The following is a 17,733-nucleotide window of genomic DNA, read 5'->3' on the forward strand; positions in this document are numbered from 1 at the left end:
CATTTTATTTTAACCATATTATTTAGTTACTGCATTGTATGCCCCAGTTAGAGGAAATGTGTATTTCTGGCAATTACTGGCAGCTTTCTCTTCCCAATCCACAGAGCTATCTTTATGGGTGTATTTGTACACAGATATCACACACCAGCTGCACAAGACTGATAAATCTAGCGTCAGTCCACTCATCCAAATGTTTCATCACTTATTTGCTACAAGCTACATACTGGGGAAAATATGACACTAATTGCCCTGTCAGACTTTATTTTCCCCCAAATATGTAATGCTGGCCGTTGTCCAACACAGGACACCAAACAAGATGGATCCTCATCCTAACTCAGGCCACCCTTCCTGTGTTCTGAAAGATTACGTGATTAGATCCTTCTGACAGCTCCGCACTTTGGTGTGAGCCATCTTATTACAACAGCATTCCTACAGAACGTGCAGCTGGTGTGAGGGAACAGCCTGTGACCCTTCTGACTCCTTGGTGTAGAACTACACTAACTACTGAAGATAACACGAAGAATAAAAACTACTCGGACAACTTCTGAAACAGTTCTGTAGCTGATCTCACAGCTCATTAAAGCCTCGTGTTTTACACGTCTTGCACAAGTTAATTCATTTACACACCCTTCATTAACACAAGGGACACATTCAGTCTACTATTGACAGACAGTTTGAAATATCAGAATTAAAGTATTTTCATACTTACAAGACTCTGTGCTGTAGCTTTAATTTTATGGATGAATTTGAAGCACAGAATCTTGTTTATTTCAAACGACCTGAGCTACAACTCAGCTATTACAGCCACATGAGGCGGGATGAGAAGTCAACACAGAACCCTGCTGGGAAAGGAAAAAGTGACAAGGAATAGTAATAGATACAGAGGAGGAGACTGGAACATTGAATTATGAAAGGAAATGGAGGTAGAGATAGGAATGTGGAAAGACAAAACCACCAAAAGCAGAAACAGACAGAAATAAAACAGAAAGAGATATTGATAATGAAAACAACAGAAAAGGATAGAGATGATGTTAGCAATAATTATCTATAGAAATTAAGACAGAGGTGTAAGTGATAAATAATCATACAGGAGGAAGGGAAAAAACATCAGAACTGCATACAACTGAAAAAGCTGCAAAGAAGGAAAATACATAGAGAGAGACTGTGACCTATATATTTATATGTATACAAATACACACGCTTGAAGAAGCACCACTGGCTGTCATCTTAATATATTGAGTCTGTTATCTGCAAAGTATTTAAATTTCCAGGCTACTGTCTCACTTTTCATACATGTCAAACAATAACAGAAGAACACATTAAAAATATTTGCACTTTTAAAGTAGAACTTTCCATGTGTTAAAACAAAACTGTGACAAATTTTTATTTCCTCATTGATACATAATTGAAGAAAACAAGCCTTACTTGATGGAGGAAGGGGAGGGAAGGAGAAGAAAACACCTAAAATATCATCAAAATCTTTTAAATATATAAATATTATTAACATATGTCTTCCCTTGATTATCTTTAGCCAAAATTATACAAAAATATTCAGATTTTTGACACACTGGTCAAGGTAAATTTCAAGTGTAGAACTAAAGTTCTCCTGTAGATACCAGCTCTGGTTTTCTTTTGCTTAGCTAACCAGAAGGAATAACATTCCACTATTCCTGCTCTGCACTGTTGTAAATGCTAAAGACCCAACCTCCCTCCATGCACAGAACTGATCCAAAGAAATAACTACGTCTTCAGAAAAATGTACAGTGGGGAAAACTGGCAGTTTGTTACCTACAGACAAAAAGCATGCAAAATAAACATTTTCCATGTTCTCAGAATGACAGCAACATAACAAATTTAAATTTTATACAGAAAGGTTACTACCTTGGTCACAAGACACTGTGCAACTGTTCACAGGGACAGCTTGGAGGAAGGAAGGCAGAAAGAGGTAAGAATACTGAGAAACCATAAAGCATTTGGGGTTGCAATCGAGAAGTTATATTCAAAATCACTTCATAAGGAGGTGGAAAAAAGAGATGTACATTTGATTTTAGCGAAACAAGCATAAAGTGCCTAAAACAAAAAACAGCTACAGGAAAAAGTATTTGTAGTCAGAAAAATCATTTTGGCTCCAAAGATTTAGTAGATGATCACAGTTTTAGCAGAAGTAATGCTGCTTTGAACAGTACTCGTGAACACATAGGGTAAAACTGGAAAGAGCAGACTGCACTCAGGGGAAACCCTTTTCAAGAAGCAATCTAGAAGCACAGGAAACAAAAAATTGCAATTTAAAAGATATCCCCAGCAGTCTTTTTACACTCTTATAGGGTCAATCCTCATCACTTATTAAAAAATATCTGACTTGATAAACATAAATTACACTGGTAAAATTTTAATTTTGCTATGAAATCCAGAAACATCTCTAGATGATATGCAATTCAAATGCCATACCATCTACTACATGTATAATAAAATCACACTGCTCCAGTGAATAACAACCTGGAAAGCTACAGAATTTATGATAGCTGAGAAATGCCCAGTTAGTACAAATCCTGCTTACTTAGTTTGATTTTGGCATATATATGCATGTGTGCATATATACAGACACAGGCACAAACATAATGAATAAAACAAGGGAAGAGGAAAATCCCAAATCTGGGGCTGTTGACCAGAAGTCAGACAAATCTTCACAGTTTGGTGGCAAATCACCACAGGATTTGTGGTGAAGGAAACCATATGATCTCAGCTATCAGGGGTTTCGGCCTCACCTGCCATGCTCAAACTTACAAGACTAGTGTATAAATTTCCAGCTTGTCTTACAGCAAGAAACAACAGAATGAAACAGAACACCCCCCATCACTAAAGTACCAAGTCTGAATAAAGGTGTTGCTCTGAAGAGCTAAGTCATATTCTTAACTTCACATTTTCCATTTCTGATTAAAGAAAAAGGATCAGAAGGAAAAGACAAACAAACAAACAAAAAGCATGCACACGCACCATCCAAATATCAAAGACAGCCTGGAGCTATTCCACATAATCTACCTGTGTTGATCACACAGCTCTTTGGAGAACAAACACCTTACCGTCCTGATGAAGGGAAACAGAGACACCTCAAACATGATATGGGACACCTCTGAGTATTTCAAAAACTAGTGTTTCATTTAATTTTTGAAAACCTCGTTTTGTCAAATTCTGTCTTTTATCTGGCAAAGGCAGCAGTTGCACCAACTTCCACTAATGCCACTAGGTCTCACTGCCAATAGCTACTTCAGGACAGTAAACCGCTTCCATTACTGCTAAGCTCCTGAGATCTGCAAATAGGTTGTGCCTTGATTCATTGAAATAACAGAAAATTTCCCAGCTGCACTACATGAGCAGCAATCTGCACCATCTAATCCCACAAACCAGCAACCCAACCACATCTTCACAATTTAGCAGTCACTTCTCACAAACACATCCTAAAAGGATTTCAGCATAACAGCTGTTAATTTGACCCATACCCTCTCCAGCTTGGAAAAAATCATGAAAAGTTACTTCCATCTCTGCTCAAAGGCATTAACAGGTCTGGAAAGGATTTTGTCTTCTCCAAACATCCAACTGTTCAGTCAAAGCTGAACGAGACAATCCCATTCTATTTCTCGGTGGTAATTACAGAGCAAGCTCATAGAGCAGACAAAGATCAATAATGTCATCTAACAAAAAAATTAGATCCAGCATAAAGCTGGATTCAGGCCAAGACACAAACATGAGACTGCTTTACTGGCACTGATACAGTTCCTCATATCAATACACAGGCAACAGACATCTATTTTCATGCTCCTCGCTATCTGCCATATACCGGTACCACGGACTATGATGCTCCTATGTTTCCCGTGCCAATTACATGTAATCCAATTTACAAAGTAGTTTGTGCATTTTCTGTGGAAATGCCTCCAACCAACAGTGATGGAAATCAAACCTCAACTCACAGAAGTCTGTGCAGTTCTGTCATATAGATAAGTGCATAGGGATGTAAACCAATTGCTACCATGCATCACATCCAGTCAGATCACCACCTTTGAAAGAGCTCAGCAGTAACAAAAAGCTTAGTTCGTGGTGAATGGCATGCAATATAAATCCTAATGCTGAGCAAGACAGATGCAATACTGATGAGTAATGACTTTGGGTTAGGCCTGTGAACAATGCTCATCAAGAACTTACGTCAACCCAACAGTAAGAGAAAGGGCAGAACACAGACCCACAGGTGAAAACAAGTTAAGAGCCAGAATAAAGAAGGGGTTCTTAAGACTGATGTAAATGAGAGCCAAAAAGCTCTAATCTCCAAAGTGAAGCAGAGAAAAGGCTGTTAGTTCTGAGAAACTTGATATACTGCTATGCAGGCCTTACACCACAAAAATGTACCATTTGGACATTGGTACTGCCAATGCCACAAAAATGTAATTTTAAACATGAAAATCTCATGTTTAAACAAAATCATACAATCACCTAGACTGGAAATGCCTTCCAAGATCATGAAGTCCAACCATCAACCTGACCTACAAGGCCCATCACTAAACCACATCCCTTAGTGTCATGTCCACAAGTCCCCTGAATACCTCCCAGGATAGGGACTCCACCACTTCCCTGGGCAGCCCGTTCCAATGCTTGGCCACCCTTTCCTCAAAGAAATTCTCTCTAATGTCCAATCCAAACCTCCCCTGGAACAACTTGAGACCATTTCCTCATGTTCAATATAAGCCCTAACACTTGCCACCTGAGAAAGAGAGACCAACACTGCAACCTCCTTTCAGGTAGCTGTGGAAAGCAATGAGGTCTCCCGAGCCTCCTCTTCTCCAGACTAAAGAACCCCAATTCTCTCAGCCGCTCCTCTCAACTCTTCTTTTCGAGCCCCTTCCACAGCTTCGTTGCTTTTTCCACACACAATCAAGCAACTCAATATCCTCCTTATGGTGAAGTGGTACAAGGTCTCCTGGTTGAAGTCAGCATCCTGCTTTGTGCACAGGTTTACAAATACTCTTGAACTCTTTGCTCAAAACAAGCTTCCACTTAAGTATCAGTGAGCCATGCACTCAGCTCCTTCGATTTATCTGTCAGACCTAATTCCACTTCAGCCCAACTATTTATACTTTTATCTCTTCAGCTTACCCACAGAAGAAGAAGATAGCATGAAATTTTCACAGCAAAAGAACACAAAGAAATTTTCACCACTTTAAAAACTGGACAAAACAGGACATTTCAGCTATTCATGGACCAGCAACCATGCTAAGCCTGTCCTTTGCTGGCCTTCTGAGCTGATTTTCAAAAGGATTTTGCTCCCGTTCTTAAACTGTTCCATGGCCTTGATAAGTGTTTTGCAAGATACCGTTTGTAGGTCTAAAATAAATAACAATGAATACATAAATTTCTGCCTCTGCAGAAAAAATGGCTTATCTTCGGGAGCCCAAACAACTGCTGTCCCCTGCAGAGCTGACAGTGAGAATCACAGCCATCTAACATTTCAGCTTTAAGAATAAATAACGAAATTAAACAAACAAAATGAAAGAAAAAAGAAAACCAGAACACCACCACAGACTTCCTCCCCCACCCCCCCCTGCAAAAAACAGTATTTCCTAGGTTGTGCCCAGGTTAACATAACTTTTTCTTTTTGTAAGGTTTTACTATACATTTGTTTTTACCAATTTATCCTAAGGAAAGGATAAAAGGGCTAACAACCAACCGTTCTGTAACCATACTGCTTAATGCAACACAGATTAAATTTGTGATGATATCCTACACAAAAGAGGAAAAAAAAACACCAAAAAATTAATGAATAATAATACAGCAAGCTACACTGTATGAAACACCAAAGGTGTTACAGATCTAAGGATATTAGCAAGGCAAGTTTTGTGGGGAGAACTGTGGGGTTCTCTTCCCTTCTCTTCTCCAAACAAAATGATATTGGAGCAGAGAGGAGCTTTCATGCATACATTTTGGAAATATCAGCCTTTCCATCATCAGTTCTTACAAAGGGTATTACCATCTTCAGTCTGCTGGTAAGAATGTAGTGACAATCTGAGTTGCCTTAGATCACCAACTCTCACACAAATCAAATAAGTCATGAGGAATAAGGACAAACAAAGAAACACTGCTTCAAAATGATGGCTGTTATTCTCAATTTAAAAAAAAAAAAAAAGAAAACACCACTGATAGAAAAATATTGGGGTCCTACCATCTCAGAATAAAGACAAGACCTTCTTAACAAGACCTATAAAGAACAACCAACAGCAAGAACATAGTGATCCTTTTGGATCACTATGACATTAATTGCAAATTGTATGTTTTTATTTACATACTGAAACACGGTTTTAGTCTTGCTTTTATATTTAAAATATAAATTAAATAATATATATTTTATAACTTAAAAGAAGTTATACCAGTTTTGATTCTCTGAGCCTGTATGCAGCCTGAAGTAATAGCCACAATTAATGAGCTTGCTCATTTATTTTAACAGACAGCAAGCTTAAAAAAATAACTTTAAGAAGTTGTGGTTATTTAAATATCAATACTGTTAATTACTCCACTTTTAAGAGAAATATCCAGCTAGTTTGCCAAAAAGCCCCCAAACATCTCCCTGTAACTTCTAAAATATCCAGCTGTACCCTATGAGTTAATTCAAAAATTTTAAATGCAGTATAGGTTTATAGAAGGATACACAGTTGTGGCTCTGTGAAACAAGAACTCACATCATTGTTTTACTGGATGGAAATAAACAGAGAGGAAGATTGGTTTAACTGTGTACACTGCAGTCTTATGCACATTACAACTGATATAATTTTGTTTGGTAGGTTAAAGACAAAGCGTAAGCACATGGACTATTACAAGAATAAACAAGAACATTAAAGATGGCCTCAAACCATATTGTATTAAAGCAGTAAAAAGATCAAATATCTTGGTTTCTGTAGCTCACTTTGTCATTGCCCTAATGAGTACCATCTTTAATTTACAGTTTTCCATGCCAAAATACCGCTTGATTTAACAAAGGTGAGAATTCAGTCTGTTAGTAGAAACAAAACATATTATACTACAAAATTGTCAAGATTTTCAGAAATAATTCATAAAAGCTACCAGAAGAAAATGAAATGCTGATATAAGTTATTTGCACTAATCTACAACACTTTTCAGTAATGAACCCAATTTAAAAACAAAGAAAAAGAAACCTTCCTGTCAAAAACAAACAAAAAAAACTATTAAGCAAAGAGTACCTTTTTACCCATTACAGTAAATTCAGAGTAATTATTCCAACTATTCACACTATACATAACTTAGGAACTGGATTATAGTTTTGTTCCCCACCCACCTCCATCTTCCAAAACTGTTCCACAACTCCTTAAATGATTTTTACATAAAAGCTGTGCTCTAAATCAGTTCCAACTCAGGTGTTTCCAAACCATAATAAAGAATTGTTTGAAGCCAAACAAAGCAAAACACCCAGTATCAACTCCATGCTACAACTCCTAGCACTAACAGAATAACCGTGAGGTCAGAGAAGTAACAGAAGCTGTATACCTCAAACACGCCTCTTGGCAATCCTACACTATTAAATTTTTGAAGACAACTAACAATTTCACTAATAAGACACAGTTCTTATGCTAAAGAAATCAAACTCTAATTGGAAATAATTTACACATATTCAAGTCAAAGCCTAGATTAATTTTGACCCAGATTAGGAGCTTTCCCCTGTTGTTAAGTGACCAAGTTAAAAAACTGCATGTTTTACATGCCAAGCATGTAAGCAGCACAACAAAAGGGGCAGGAAAGAGACAGAAATCCCAAATTATTATTTCTACATTATGAAAAAGGGTTGGCACTACAGTATTAATGTATTTTAAATTGTAATCTTAAAAAATTATAAGATTTACCTGTTGAACAAGGCATCTGGAAATTGGGATCATTGCTATCCAAAACAGGCAAACAGAACTGGGCACTTGCAGATCCTAGCATAGGATCCTTATCGCTGAGCATGTTCTTCAGCGAATCCTCTAAGACATTTTGACTTGTACTAAAATCCTCACAGACTTCATTCTCCAGGTTGGATCCTAGAAATAGGGCATCATCTAAGTGTTCAGTAGGAATTAAATGGTTAAATGTATCAACTATATCCATGAAGTCTCCTGTGTGTCTTTCAGCCCTATAGAAAGACAAGAAAAATACCATAAGAAAATAAGCTACAAATAGCCAAAAAAAAAAAAAGAAAAAAATAAAAAAAAGAAAAAGAAAAAAAAGGAAGAAGAAAAAGAAAAAAACACCTAAGAAACCAGCAAATTGTTTTGGTTGTTTTGTTTAATAAAGAATGCTTAAGGTATTTTAGACTTGTAAAAAAATAAAAAATAAATCTGCATATGGCTTAGCATGGCCCATTACATATCTAAAATCATTTCTCTTTCTAACTGACTGCCTTTACAAGAACTTGTATGCTAAGTTACTAACATAAGCTCCTCCATCAACATCAGTGTTGGCACTTCTGCAGAATACGTACAACAAGGTTTACGTGAAACATTTCCTTTCTAAAATTTGAACCTTAACCAGCTCAGGTACAGGGGGTGGTACAGAAGTCAACAAGCATGGAGCAATGGCACTGCAAGGGCGCATCTTTCTTCACCTTCACATACGAAACCGCAGTCAGCTTCCACTAACAGCAGAGCAGAGCTCAGGAGCCTGCATACTGGGCCCCAAACTGGGAAGGATTACATTTCTGCCCCTGCAATTCATGGCAAGTAACTATTTTTAAGTAGTAGAGTCTTATCCCTATTTTTCACCTATGATTATATCCAATAACATTATAAAGTTTTATGTGAAAGTTTGACCCCAATTGCATGTAAGAATTCTGTTAGACGGCTTCAAAAGAGCCAGAACCCTCTTGTAAGTTTCAGTTTTGAAGAAGCTTAAGACTTAAAGAACTGCAGTCAAAGACAGCACCTACATTTCCCTACATCACTTCATTGTGATGGAGCAGAAGGAACAACTGTTTCAGCAAAGATTTAACTGATAAGAAAGTACAACTACACAAGAGATGAAAAAAATCAACAAATTGCTTCTTCAGGGGTTTAGGACCATACACTTCAAGTGCAGAGAGATAATTATAATAAATATGGTAACTTTGGGGTGCAAGGAAAATGAAGCAGTGTCTGGCATTATCTAGAGAGCCTAGGAGACCAGTTTTGGCACATGCAAAGCTGTTCATGCTTCTGCAAGGACACGAATTCTCTCCAGCTCCTTCCTCTATCAGCCGCCTCCCACACACTAGACAGGATTTTATTTTTTGAATGAATGCACTAATTAAAGGAAAGGGAGAAAAGGGGGTTTTACAGCTTCCAGTGCTTGAATTAGCTTCTAGATTCCCATTCCAGCCACCTGCTGCTAAATGAGCCCAGGATCTACTTACGCTTAGTACAGCAGTAAGTATGCTTTCTTATACTTATTAACTGGATATTTCTGTTTTAATGACCAACAGGGAAAATCTGAGCCATACACATACTCAAGTGCTTTGTCCCAGTTTCAACCCTGTTCTTGTAATTTAGTTTTGCAACTTCACAAGTTTACATGAACTACAGACGAGCATGAAATTATTATTTTTTTTTTGTTAAAAACGTGACAGTCCTTATTCTCCCATCTGGCAGTCCAGAAGGAAACAGGGATCAGGTATATCACTGCAGAGCATGGTGTCTTTACAATATCTACACACTAACCATGATGAAAATAGTCTAGTGCATAACATCCTACTGACCGAACAGTCAGCAAGAAGAAAAAATGAGGCCAAATTAGGTGCCTTTACTTACAAAGGTAACAGCCTTACAGGAGGAAACGCGTTGTATTTGAAAACTCCCTACAAGAAAATAAAGACTTTTTTGTTATTAAGCAGTGCATCTATGTGTATGCCACGTCAACTAGCATGTATAGCAGCTCATATTCTTCTCCCAGTTCACAAATATCCAAATTTGGCAACAAACAAAGTAGCAAACTGTAACTGAGGAAGCGCTGTGCCCTTTTAAATAGTCTCTTTTATTAACCTTAGGCAATGTAGTTACAACAATCTGATACTACACAGGATAAACTACAAGAGCTGGAGTAGCTCAGAGTAGGAAAATAATTGCAAATGCCACAACCCAGTACTTCAAAACAGCCTCCTGTAATGACCATGTTTTTCTCATATTAGCATCATGCAAGCATGTGAGTCACGCAAGCACGTGAGTAACAGGCACAGGACAAACTGATGGCAAACCTCACCAGGGACATCACAGATACAACACTCACAAATTACTGGAAGAACTTTTTTGTGCCCAACATTAAACATAATGGGGGGGGAGGGGGGAAAGGGTAGGGAGCTTTAATATACCTAGAGTAATCTTTCTCAAGAGGGCTTTGTTTGTTTGTCTCCTGCATAGGAGGCGAACCTTTATGTAATGCCTGTTACCAAAGCAGTGCTATCCACTTCATGAAGAGCAGTTGCAAACTAACAAAAGCTCTGGCAGAACTGCAGCTCTTCATACATAGCAAGGCTGTCAACAGAATTAACCTCTTCAACAATGTGACTTGGGGGGGGAGAGGGGGGAGAGAACACCTACAGTTTTGCTAGACCCATCACACAGCCATCCAGAACACCAAATGCATTCTTACAAAACTCAAAACAACTACACATTGAATGGCCTCAGCCATCTTCAATTAATCACAGAATCACAATGTTGGAAGAGAACTTCAAGATCATCTGGTCCAACTCCCCCTAGCAATACCACCCACTAAACCATGTCCCTAAGCACCACGTCCAACCTTTCCTTGAACATCCCCAGGGACGGTGACTCCACAACCTCCCTGGGCAACCCATTCCAATGCCTGACTGCTCTTTCTGAGAAGAAATGTCTCCTCTTTTCCAACCTGAACCTCCCCAACACAACTTGAGGCCATTCCCTCTAGACCTATCACTAGTTACCTGTGAGAAGAGGCTGACCCCCAGCTCCCCACATCTTCCTCTCAGGCAACTGTAGAGAGCAATGAGGTCTCCCCTGAGCTTCCTTTCCTCCAGGCTAAACAATCCCAGTTCCCTCAGCCACTCCACACAAGACTTGTGCTCCAGGCCCTTCACCAGCTTTGTAGCCCTTCTCTGGACATGCTCCAGGGCCTCGATGTCTTTCTGGTACTGAGGGGCCCAAAACTGAACACAGTACTCAAGGTGTGGCCTCAACATCTGTCTAGTTATCAGAGAGAACTCAGGAAAAAATTGTTGTAAAGTTTGTTTCTGGAGCATGATTCAAGTTCTATCCACATCTATCCAAAAGAATACAGTTCTATCCAAATTTTTTATCAAAAGATCACTGTAAGGTTATAACCAATGCTGTTTCACACAGAAATCCTGCCACCACAAAACCTAGTAAGTTAAAAAATTGATGTTCTACAATTGTTAAAAGCAAGAGGGGCATCAAGTAAAGTACTTGGGATGAAAATTTTGCTAAACTTGGTTCAAGAAACGGATGTTCAATTCCTTGTACCACACCAAGTTCACCTTGTACCATACCAAGTTTAGAAAAAGTACTTTAGCCTTACTAGATCAGCACAAGGCACAGAACCCACAGGGACTGACAATGAAAGGCAGACACACTTCTTGCTAGACCACAGATTTTTACAAAGCAATTGCTACCAAAAAAAAAAAATTAAAAAAATACTTTCCCTCTTCCCTCCTCTATGCAGGAGAGGACTTGTATAAGTTAGCTTATATTTTAAATTTAAGCATGTAAAATGGAAGTCCCTGTATTTCTAGTTAGTAATTTAAAAGAAGTCTGGTTTATGAAAGTCCTCAGAAGTTAGACTTCAAAAAAAAAAAAAAAAAAAGTATTTCCACAGAAAGTTAACAGTTTTTTCATATTATATTTATTCCTTCAAGTAGTACTATTAAGAACATCGGTCAGAAAAGTATACAAAAGGAACAGAGCTGTTTGGGTAAATAGCTTCTTAGATATCAAAAACAAACGTGAAATGCTAGCACTGCACTGCCATGGAGAAACCCAACAGCACACACTGACAAAAACACAACTGCGTTTTAGTACAATAGTACAACTGACAAAAGCAGCTTTCCAGCAAAACAGAGGGAAATTGCACCTTAATTGACATGAAATTAGCTGACTACACATGCAATTAAAGGAATCCCTCTCCTGCGTGCTTTGGTAAATACTGTAACTAAAAGAGCACTCAGCGTACCAAACCTCTGCCTTAGCTCCACAGAGCTGGGATGCCAGCACACCCCAGGCACCCCATGTCCCCAGAGCTACCAGCACTGCTCCAAGTGCTGGCGCTCCACACAGGCAGCATTACTGCCATCCTCCTGCCCTCCTTGAACGTGGAACCATAACAGGTATGCTCACAAACGCCTGAGTGAAAATTAATGAGGTTGCCATGTGTCCACGCTTAAGCATTGGCAGCTGTATTTAGTCTGACAACTTCAGGTATTACAGCTCCAAAAGCCACAGCCAAGACCCAGGTCCTCTGTAGTAACGCACGTTCTAGCCAATGGAGCTCACAGCCTCAACACACCATGGGATACAAAAAGAAACCATTACTGGACAATACACCAGCAGCAGGGTCAGCAACAATGCTGGACCTTTACAACTCTCACACCAATATGCTTTCTACTCTGGTTCACACTGTTTCAAATCCATCATCTAGGGCAGTCATCAAGGAATAAACGAACTGACAAAACATCTCTGACAGGAAAAGCAATTCTGATTTACGAGCATCTGAATTGCAATATAACCAAAGAAACGTATTCAGAACTGGTAAAGAAAATGTCAGTGTCCTTTATTAAAAAAAAAAAAAAAAAAAAAAAAAAGATACAAAGCTTGGATGGAATATGGTTTCCTGAGCCTTGGCCTTTGAGGATAATCAAATTTGATCACTTTCTAATTCGCCAGCCACTCAAACAGAACACCATACCAAAGACTTGCCTAACAGCAGCACGTAACCAAAATGTCTATTTGTAACATCAATATTGCTGCATTGCAGGTACACTGACAAAGCTGTACATCAAAAACGTCCACCAATAAGTATCTATATACCACCCGCTCCCTTAAATTCCCTATTGATTATTTTAATTCCTCATTTAAAACTATGTAACTCTTAGTGGCTCTTCTTGTCCTCCCCTTACCCTAAAGTCTTCAAACACCAACTGACCCAGATCTTACCACCCTGTTACTGAAATCTCCGTGGTCTTGACATCTGAAGCAATAACCACATCCCAAAATCTATAATCTGAAGATGCGTGCTGTACTCCTCACTGACACATTGCAGATTGCCTACTCTTTGCTACAGATTATTTGATGGAAGTTCAGACAGCTCAAGATTTTTCTTTATTAAACTTCACTATCTGAAAGAATTACATTCAACTACCAGACCTGTAACTCATTTCACTGAACAGGAAGAAAAAGGATTAAATTAGAAGACAAAGAAATGTGGAAGAGAGAGATAAACCTTTTCCTAACCATACAAAATCAAATTATACCACACAAAATCAGATCTTTTGCACAGAAAAACCTTTCCTCAAAAACACGCTTCTCCCTCTACAGCTAGAAGAGGCACAAAGACCTGCACTAGAAGTTGTGTTCTGTCACAGAAATGACTTTACACTGTGACATCTTTCAAATCCATTTCATGAAGTAGACTGTTTTCCTTTACCGGACCACCCCATCAGTGAATCCCACAAAAGTTAATAATAATCAAAGATTATACCTCTCTGTATCACTCAGAGAGTACACATCTCTCCATATGCCTCTAGAATTTGTAAGCTCACTAAGAAGAGACGTATCCCTGAAAAGAAAAAGCTAATGACAGATTATTTTTCCATGACTATTGGTATGTTCTTCAACTCTTTTCCATCCTCACATTACACACTACTTGTTTTAGGAATTTTCAGCATAGTCATTATATAAACATTAAGCTTTCTAATAGGTTACATCGATTATTTGTCAGTAGTCCCAGACAGAATAATTTCATTTGTAATACTTGTTGAATTTTTCAGTGCCTCTCTGATAAGGATTAATTTAGAAACACAATTATTTTTTTTCAAAATCAGTTAGATGCTTAATGGTGAAGCTTGGTGAGGTTTTCCACAGAAATATAACATCTGCCACATGCCCATATTGACACCATTCAGGTGCATGCCACAGGCAGTCCATATTTTTCATTTTGCTTTTATATAATGAACACTCACAGTTTACTGGACTTTGGCATTTCTGCTTCATAATGCTACCTTAAAAATAAACAAAAAACATTCCCTTACTCATCAATGTTTCTGACATAAAAGGCAAGACAATGAAAGATTACTGTTTTCTACAAATAACTTCTCTTCCCTTAACATTTTTAAGACTTGGATTCAACGGTATTTAGGTTCCCAAGGAAAAATTAAAGAATTACAGAAAATGTAAAGAAAATTAAGGAATTACAGACTCATTACACTAACAGCTAAAATAATTCCTTACAGCATACACATGCGCACCTCTTTGCACGTGAGTAGCATTTAAGCCATGAGATAGAACCAAGCTCTAAAAAGTTTCTAAGAGGTCACAGAAGTATGGTAGATAATCATCAGTTTTTTGAGCTTTTGTTTTCTTAGAGACACCTTATCAACTGCTTCCACACTGTGATAACTATAATGGATTAGATCTATACATCATGGTTTGTAGTTAGATGCCCTTCCATCCAGCTACATAAAATTTGTGAGGATTTGCAAATGTAACATGCCCATATAAAACAAATGGCCAAATAGCTGAAAGTGATGGTTGAAACAAAAAATCTAGGTGTTTAGAATTCCATATTTATGTCTAATCTTTAAAGCAGAACTGAAGTTAGAAGTAGCAGCTTTGTGATGAAGCAAGAAGAGAGCTGAGCCCAGCTTTGTTGTGAGCTGCACACTAAGCGTGAAGACCAAAGTTAAATTATTCCAAGAAATCTTGAAATCCTGGATTTCAAGATCTCCCGTATAGAATATTTCCCAAACCTTACCAGATGAATTTCCTAAGCACAACAAACTGTGAATTAGTGTTGTCAGAGAGAAGCCATGCTTACAACCCTCACAACTAATCCTACAATATTTCCCTGGTTTAGCAATATGAGCATCAACTTTTACAACAGCAAGCGTACAGAACTTACCTAACAGATTAACAGCCCCATAAAGGACAACACCACAGCTGTAATTTGCTTGCTACACTTGTCACCCCATGTCCTCGTGTTCCCTTCCCAACTTCCATGCTCCTTTCTGAACACTTCCATAGTTCACCCTACAATGAATGGGGGGGTGCTCTTCTTCCAGTCTTTTGTGCCATGGCTGTAACATACCCCTACTTTACAGACTTGTTGTTACATGAGCAATGTCTCTTCTAAACCCAACAGGCATTAATTATTTACATTCCAGCAGCAAGGAGGAAGCGTGGACAGACCGTCCTGGAAAGCCCACGCCACCCAAGGGCGGGATGGCGGTGCCACCAGGGCCCCCCCGGCCCCCCCAGCCTCCTGTGCCGTGCCTCCCGCGGCGGGTACCCTACACAAGAGTTAACCACGGCACCCGTTGACGATGCGAAGTGCGAGGGACGGGAGGAGGAGCCCCGCGCAGGCCAGGCCAATAGCAGGGGAACAGCTGGCTCCCAACCGCCGCTTGCTCCCCAGCTCTCGGGGCTGCCGGGGCCCGGGGCCGGCCGGGCGGAGCTGGGAGGCCGAGACGGGGCCGTGGAGAGGCGGGCGCGGAGCTCAGGGCCCGGCCGCGGCCTGCGCAAGGTCAGCGGGCTGCGTGCGGCTGGGCGACGGGACCCGGCCCGGCCCCCGAGACGCGGCCCGGCCCCGCGGCCCAACGCGGCCTCAAGGCCCCAGCCGCGCCGCTGGGCCCCGCTAGGCCCGGCCCAGCCCGGCCAGGCCTCAGCCGCGGCCCCCCCGGCGCTGCCCTGCCCTGCCCGGCCGCTACGGGCCCGGCCGTGCTGCGGAGGCCGCGCGAGGCCCGGCGCCCCCGGCCCCCATCGCCCGCGCCCCGCCGGCGGTGACTCACCTCACCCCGCTCCGCGCCGCGCCGCGCCGCCCGCCGACGAAGAGGCCGCGGAGGCCGCGCCGCAAGGGAAGGCAGGGCCCGCGGGAGCGCGCACCGCCTTCCCCCGGCCCCGCTGCCCGCGCCCCCGCTGCCCGCTCCCGGCTCCGGCTCCTCCGCCTGGCGCCGCCGGCCGCGTGCCCGCTCCCCCCCGTAGGCGCGCCCCCGCCGGGCCCGCCGCTCACGTGACCGCGCTGTTTACCGGGAGGCGGGCGCGGCGCCGCGCAGGCGCCCGGCCCCCGTCAGGGCCCCGCCGCTCGGTGCGATGGGGCCCGGCCCCCGCCCTCGGCACCCGCTGAGGGATGGGGCCGAGATAACGGGGCACGGCCCCGGGGTGGCCCGCGAGGAGCCACGGGGCTCTGCTGGGTGCCGGATGGGGCGAGCCGGGCGCTCCGCCTGTGTGTGGGGGAGTGGTGAGGGGTGCTCGGCTCTTGGTGGCCCCTGGTTCCTCAGATCGCAGAATTCTCTAGGTTGGAAGAGACCTCCGAGATCACCGAGTCCAACCTCTGACCTAACACTAACCAGTCCTCCACTAAACCATATCACTGAGCTCTACATCTAAACGTCTTTTAAAGACCTGCAGGGATGGTGACTCCACCACTTCCCTGGGCAGCCTGTTCCTTGGGAGGTTCTCATGCTGCCCCTCGGCATGCACACGTCTTCCTGTGGCTTTGTTTTAGGATAATTTTGACCCTTCACACCATGTCACGCAAGTTCCCTCCAAAGGTGCTTTTATCAGGTCATCAGTGCCTGAAGTAATCTAGTCTCCACATAATGTCAGCCTGGAAAAGGACTTCTGATTTGCATTATAACATTAAATACATATTTCTCCTTCAGCCTGATGATGAACAGTATCTGCAACCCTGACGCTTTATTGCACACACCATGTTTCAAATTGAATACCACCCCCCACCAAAAAAAAGGAGTATTAGTTTTAAAATAATAAATTATACTGTCAATGGCAATGTATTAACATTGTCTTTGTATATTAGTCTTAAAAACAGATTCAGAATGATAAGGTAGTAACACTGTCTTTGCATATTCCTCATTTTGTAGTGAAGTGCAAGCAACGTCAGGACAAAATAAAAAGGCGAGGAAGTTGAAATGGGTTGGTTTTCCTTTGTTTCTTTTTCTCAGTTCAGAGTCTTTGAAATGCCTGTTCTGTGGTTCTGTAAAGGCTGAAATGCAGTACATATCTCTCTCACTACAATCACATTAGGAGAGGGGGCTTTAAACCTAAAGCACAGCAATACGTTTCATGTTTTCAGCCAGTGCACAGACTAGTTGCAACAAGACAAAAACTTTTGTTGCAGACCACAGTTTTTAACCCAAACTTTTTTTGTCTCAGTCCTTAAATCACCTTTATGCAAATCACCACGGTTGTTTTTTATCCTTTTATTTTTTTCCTGTGCCTTTCCAGTTTTGAATATTCTCTCTCCAAGGCAGCCATCTCTTTAAAAGATTGTCTTCTTATGATGGCACGAAACTGAGCTACTGAGTTGATGGCACTCATTTCTCCAAAGGCTTTCAACAAGGCACTAAGCCTCTGATATTTTCTCAAGACTATACTAAGAAATGAAATTATTGTCTGAAATGAAACTGAGTTTATTACATTTGCGTCCAAATGCATCACACAGATTTTCCAG

At 41.0% G+C, this 17,733-nt stretch overlaps 1 protein-coding gene across 5 annotated transcripts in view; it reads right to left on the reverse strand.

The window, feature by feature from the left end:
* PHF3 (PHD finger protein 3) overlaps positions 1 to 16,210 on the reverse strand; it is a 48,684-nt gene extending 32,474 nt beyond the window's left edge. Inside the window, exons 1-2 of one of the 5 annotated variants that reach the window (XM_084285142.1) lie at positions 16,057 to 16,210; positions 7,896 to 8,164 (exon numbers count right to left, since the gene is read on the reverse strand). In XM_084285142.1, the coding sequence (XP_084141268.1) occupies positions 7,896 to 8,139 (244 nt within the window). In that variant the 5' untranslated portion in view covers positions 8,140 to 8,164; positions 16,057 to 16,210. Of the gene's footprint in view, positions 1 to 709; positions 840 to 7,895; positions 8,165 to 16,051 lie in introns of those variants that run through there. The other 4 variants (XM_084285141.1, XM_084285137.1, XM_084285139.1 and 1 more) reach the window with 4 other exon arrangements.
* Positions 16,211 to 17,733: the final 1,523 nt, after the last annotated feature.

Source organism: Netta rufina, assembly GCF_964035555.1.
Source record: "Netta rufina genome assembly, chromosome: 3".
Taxonomy (NCBI): Eukaryota; Metazoa; Chordata; class Aves; order Anseriformes; family Anatidae; genus Netta; species Netta rufina.